At 36.2% G+C, this 6,594-nt stretch overlaps 1 protein-coding gene across 1 annotated transcript in view; it reads right to left on the bottom strand.

Annotated features, from left to right (window-relative positions):
• The window catches only part of LOC106880168 (uncharacterized), a 112,178-nt gene that overhangs the window by 74,351 nt on the left and 31,233 nt on the right, over positions 1-6,594 (bottom strand). The window contains exons 5-6 of the mRNA XM_014930013.2: positions 2,506-2,567; positions 316-530 (exon numbers count right to left, since the gene is read on the bottom strand). Of these exons, the coding sequence (XP_014785499.1) occupies positions 316-530; positions 2,506-2,567 (277 nt within the window). The remainder of the gene's footprint in view (positions 1-315; positions 531-2,505; positions 2,568-6,594) is intronic.

The following is a 6,594-nucleotide window of genomic DNA, read 5'->3' as shown; positions in this document are numbered from 1 at the left end:
ATACATACATGCATACATACATACATACATACAAACATGCATACATACATACATACATACATACATACATACATACATACATACATACATACATATTCATTTCCCTTTCCTATTACCTTTTCCGGGTTCACTATCTACCAGGAGATAGCAGCATAAAATACTGTCAAAAAATACATGTTGGATTTATCACATGTAGAAGGTAGCTTTATCACTGATATACAATAGTTTAATTACAGATAAAAAGTAGGAAGATATTTGGAAGGCGGTTCTATTGCAAGCAGAATGTAGTCTTATCAAAAGCGGAATCTCTCTTACCTAGTATCTTAACTGTCGTTCGATTAATCCTCAATCTGTTGGCTTCGATAATTGTTGTCCTTATATAATGAATGATTCTTCCTTGTAACTGTTTCCCTTCTTTTTCGAGTGGTGGCACTACAGAAAAGGTCATTTCCTTAGTTACGTTATCTCCTGGAATCTTATCCAAACTTGTATTGAAAAGAATACGGAACTTTACGCTGATGCTTCCAGGACTGCAACAATTAGGAGATAAACATTAATTAAAACAACTGTGAATACATTTCTACCAAGTAGAGAAGTTCTTTAAAAATCTAAATAGAAAACCTGACTGAATTAGAACAGGTTGGTTTGCGTTATGTCGGCTAATGAATATTATTTGAAGCTTCAAGACGGCGAGCTGGATGAATCGTTAGCACACCGGACAAGATGCTCAGCGGTATTTCGTCCGTCTTCACATTCTGCGTTCAAATTCCACCGAAGTCGACTTTGCCTTTCATCCTTTCGGGGTCAATGAAATGAATACCAGGGGTATATTCTTTATGTTGCATGTCTCGTTTCTTGTTCGTTTGTATTGTTCGTTGTTCGAAAAATGTTCATTTTCGTTTTTCATTGTGTTTAACGTTTTTTTTTATGTCCTGTACCCATATATGCATGTATATATACATATAGATGTAGGTGCAATGGCCCAGTGGTTAGGGCAGCGGACTCGCGGGCATAGGATCGCGGTTTCGATTCCCAGACCGGGCGTTGTGAGAGTTTATTGAGCGAAAACACCTAAAGCTCCACGAGGCTCCGGCAGGGGATGGTGGCGAATCCTGCTGTACTCTTTCACTACAACTTTCTCTCACTCTTTCTTCCTGTTTCTGTTGTACCTGTATTTCAAAGGGCCAGCCTTGTCACACTGTGTCACGCTGAATATCCCCGAGAACTACGTTAAGGGTACACGTGTGTGTGGAGTGCTCAGCCACTTGCACGTTAATTTCACGAGCAGGCTGTTCCGTTGATCGGATCAACTGGAATCCTCGATGTCGTAAGCGACGGAGTGCCAACAACAGATTTAGGTATGTACATGTATGTATGGATATATGCATATATTTATATATTATTTATATTATTGTATGATCGAACGCCACGCATCCTTTTCCAAGTAAGTTTTATATATATATATATATTGATTAAAAGTTATTTCAGGCTCACCACGTCTAGTTGCTAGTTGCTTGTATTTAATTATATGTTCTTCACACGGAAATCACTCGAGTGATATCTCCGAATGTTATCATTTTAAGTTTGTTAATCACAACTCAATGAGTTTTTCTTCATGCAAAAACGATGAACTTTCTAAATAATTCTGTCACCAACAAGCTTTGTGTTTGACTATGCTTTGCTGAAACGGTCCAATAAAACCCAGACATATGGTGTTGTTAGTATAACTACCAAAAATCAGACTCGTCGCCCGCTACCTGTATAGTTTTAAACCTGGCTCCTGAAGAAAAAAGTTTCATCAGTATTTATAGATATTACATTACGATTGTAATTTTAATTCATTAGAAGTTGTTCTCGGTTCACGGCGTCAAATTTGATAGCATGCATTTAATCATACGTGCATTTTATTATATATTTTTGTTAAGCTATCTAGAATACTTGTTTGGGAACCAATTTTAGCTAGTTTAAATAAATATCACTACAATTCACTACTGTAGAGATTAGGAGAGTACTATATATTCGGCAAATATCGTGTTAACTTTCTCTACTGGGATTGATTGACTGGGAGCCGTTTTTAGCTAGTTTAAAATATTTGGTGGCTACAGTAAAACATGTGACAACGGTGAAACTAAAATTCTGTATGGTTTAGATCAGTGCTTCTCAAACTCTCTGATGTGGCGTACCGGCAGTTTTTTTTTTTTTTTTTCAAACGTGCCAGGAACCGGTAATATTTCTTAGTAATATTAATTTATACCGGAAACAATTTATATAATGAATATAATAAAAGTTGACAATTCTTTTTATCTTTCGGAAATTGTCTTCATTTTGAACGAAGTAATACTATCATTAACGACGTCACCGTTAGCATAATCATTTGATATCATTATCATTACCATCACCATCAGAAACAGCATAATTTATCATTATCACCAACAATACTAACAACAGCAACACCATAATCATCAACACGACTAGCATTATTATCATTGTTAAGGATCTACTCACCTAAATTCTACCACTTCGGTACCGATGTAGTGTTCATTTTTCTTACTATAAACTTCATCCATCTGGAGAAAAGGGGGGAAAAAAACGGAAACAACAAATTATTATCGAAGTGTTTGGTCTTAGATCTAATCAAGCTATTGTGTGTAGCAGCCGACCGAATCTGTTGCGGACTAAAGAAACAACTGAAGGAGTCATTAATCATTTCATGTTATCGGTGTTGTATTGTATTCGTGAACAAAAGTGCTGTTTTGCTTTCCCAGTTCACCAAACTATAAATGTATACCACTATAGATCACTGTTTCATTGTTGCTGGCAGAAAGAGCACTGTAAAATTTCTAAGTATTTTGTTAGTCTGAAGAGCTGAGTTCAAGTCATTTAATAATGTCTTGAGAGGAATGGGTTCGATCTGGTAGAATGTCACAATATATGCTGTCCTAAAACTGGCAATCCAATGGATTATGAAGATTTTCAGCAATCTCATTGCAAGGTTGAAACTATCTTTCCATTATTGCCGCTGAGGCTCTTAAGTTGCAAGCCAATGCTAATTGAGTTGACCTATGATCAAAGACTTTTGTTTCAGACGATATCTATCGGACTACATATGAACCGATTGATAAAAGGTCATTCAACGGAAAAAATGCCTCACTATATTTGATGGCGTTAAAGGCGCACGGGTACATTAGACACTGACTTCATCTGCGCATATTCAGATAAAATGGTTTTAGTGCTTTAAAGCATATAATATAGGCTCAACTTCGCATATAGAATCCGAGATGATTTTGGGGGAAACATTTTTTTTAAGGGCGTTTTTTATGCTGCCAGCAAATACGGTAAATGCACATATATATATATATAAATCCTCACGAGACTATAACGAGATAGGAGTTAACGTCTATCAAGAGAGAATGAAATGCGAGCAAAATAGGTCCTAACTTATCTGCCAGAATAAAAAATCAGGCTCAAAGAAAGACATTCCCTTGTCAAGTAAGTAAGAGAGAGAATAGGATTTCCTGTGCCTTCATAAAAAGTATTTAGCTCTACCAGCTCCTAGTCTCTTGCCAAATAAGACATGGGATTAGGGTGGATTAAAATGCCGGCTGTCAAAACGGCATCGTTAAAACCTTTTTCTTTTTTTTTCTTGCTTAATATTTTAGATGTATAGTTAGCAACGTGGAGGCGCAATGGCCCAATGGTTAGGGCAGCGGACTCGCGGTCATAGGATCGCGGTTTCGATTCCCAGACAGAGTATTGTGAGTGTTCATTGAGCGAAAACACCTAAAGCTCCACAAGGCTCCTGCAGGGGATGGTGGCGAACCCTGCTGTACTCTTTCACTACAACTTTCTGTCATTCTTACTTCCTGTTTCTGTTGTGCCTGTAATTCAAAGGGTCAGCCTTGTCACACTGTGTCACGCTGAATATCCCCGAGAACTACGTTAAGGGTACACGTGTCTGTGGAGTGCTCAACCACTTGCACGTTAATTTCATGAGCAGGCTGTTCCGTTGATCGGATCAACTGGAACCCTCGACGTCGTAAGCGACAGAATGCCAACAACAAATAGTCAGCAACAATTTCTTCCACTGCAAATGTGATTACTAGTTCATATCAAAACTAAGTACGAATTCTGTTAAATGGAAAAATACAAACATAAACACCATTCAAGGAACAGAAAATGGATCTATTTTAAAACGGGGGCGCCAGTTTTCATTTATGTTTTATGTAGTGTTTTTGGTACCGAAAGACTTTCAAACTTCGTATACTTATCTATTTTGTATGGTTTAGATCAGTGCTTCTCAAACTCTCTGATGTGGCGTACCGGCAGGTTTCTTTCTTTTTTTTTTTTTTTTTCAAACGTGCCAGGAACCGGTAATATTTCTTAGTAATATTAATTTATACCGGAAACAATTTATATAATGGATATAATAAAAGTTGACAATTCTTTTTATCTTTCGGAAATTAACAGAAAAATATTTTTGTATTCGAATTTATTTCATGTAAAAAATTGTCTTATTTCAATAATTTCTACTAATCACTGACGTCTATTCAGTTGAAAACAGTTAGCGCTGTAATGGTGTATATCGTATTAATCCCCTAACCCTAACCCTAACTAGACTGTTAACCGTAACCCTAATCCTAAAACTAACCCTAACTCTAGAATCCGAACTCTAAAATTGTTACACACATAGATACGCACAGCGTAATTTATTATATAAACAATATATGCGTATAAATTACGATTAAACCGGATGAAATATGTCACAGGGAATAACATTTTTATGACCGCCCAGCAGTAACTCTATTGAGCTGAATAGACGTCAGTGATTGGTTGAAATTACAGAAATACGACAACTTTAACATGGAATAACTTGCGAATTCCTTTTTTTTGTTAAGAAGACTAAGAGTAAAAGATGTTTTATATGACACATTCTACCAGTGTCCCAAGTTTCAAAGTGTTTCGTTAGTGTTTCGTTAAGAAAATACTGGCGCCCCCGTTTTGAAATAGATCCCAGAAAATATGAAGAGCTGATGCAAAAAAAAATGATGCCATTTGTAATTGTATTTACTTTTGATAAGTTGTTCAAAATTCTGGTTGTAACAGTACAATGGAATTCGGCTTTCAAGTTTTTACAAATAACATGAGACTTCGAGTTTCTTATTCCAATTACAAAACATAAACATTTCATTCCCATGATTAAATCAATCCAAACATGAAAAATAATTTGAAAGTTTGAGAGATGGCAGAAACTGAGAATTAATTTCCATTATAAAAAAATTATTATCTGAGAGACAAATTTACGACTTCTCAGTTTTAATTCTGTTTTGTTCAGCCAATAACAATGTGTTTGAACATCGCAGCCTGAAATACTTGTAGATGCCATTTGAAAATAGAATAAATCTTAAAATGTGACATTGAAAGTCTCTATTAACAGCTGCCAAATGATCCGAATAGCCTCGTTAATAAAAAAAAACCCAGATAACTGATTAAAGAAATAAAAATAAAATTATTTACAAGCGTTTAGAAAATTCCGGTGATAAATCACTCTTTTTTGTTTTATTTTGTTTTGTTTCGTGGTTTTTGTTGATTTTTTTTTTTTGTAGTTTTATTTTTCAATAATGATGGAATTCGTTAAAGTTATAAATAATGGTTTCAAACAGTGACACAAGGGGCAGTAATTTCGGGGCAGAGGGCAAGTCGATTACATCGACCCAGTATTCAACTGGTACTTATTTTATCGAACCTGAAACGATGACAGGCAAAGTCGACCTCGGCAGAATTTCATCTCAGAACGTAAAAGACGGATGAAATGCCGCTAAACATATTGTCCGGTGTACTATCGATTCTGCCAGCTCGCCGCCTCGATAAAGCTATAGATAAAAGTATGTTAATATTGGGTTTTAAAAGCCCCTTGGATGGAAATGGTCGAAGGTTCGAAGTCTATCTTTGGGGCTTGAACACATATCTTCTAACCGTCCACTTTTTCCATCCAAGGTGGTTTTTAACGCAATATTTACATGCTATTATTTATAGCTTTATCCACTTCGAGTTCCATCGTCAAAAATGACTGAAAGTAAAGTTGCAACTGTTTTTGGTTTTCTTTTAAAGAAATATTTTGTTGAAAGAATACATCGTTTATCTCTTATCTTCTACGTGTTCCAGTCATCGAACTGAGGCCATGCTGGGGTACCGCCTTGAAGAGTTTTAGTCGAAAGAATCGACCCTTGTACTTTTTTCTAAAGCCTCAAACGTATTCTATGGGGATCTTATGCCGAACCGCTACGTAACGAGAACTTTAACAAATTGACAGCGTTTGTCAAGCGGTGGTGGAAGACAGGCACAAATACGCAGATATATGCACGCACACATCCAAACACACACACACACACACACACACATACACATATGTATGTCATTATTCAGTTTATTTCAAGATTTCTTGCCAATAGAGAAAGAACCGGTTTCTAAACAGGATCCATGTATGTATGTATGTATGTATGTATGTATGTACGTATGTATGTATACGACGAGCTTCTTTCAGTTTTTGTCTGCCAAATCTACTCACAAGGTTTTGGTTGAACCGAGGCTATAGTA

Source organism: Octopus bimaculoides, chromosome 4, assembly GCF_001194135.2.
Source record: "Octopus bimaculoides isolate UCB-OBI-ISO-001 chromosome 4, ASM119413v2, whole genome shotgun sequence".
NCBI classification, from domain to species: domain Eukaryota; kingdom Metazoa; phylum Mollusca; class Cephalopoda; order Octopoda; family Octopodidae; genus Octopus; species Octopus bimaculoides.
The sequence above is the reverse complement of the archived record's forward strand: the minus strand, read 5'-3'. Positions and strand labels throughout refer to the sequence as shown.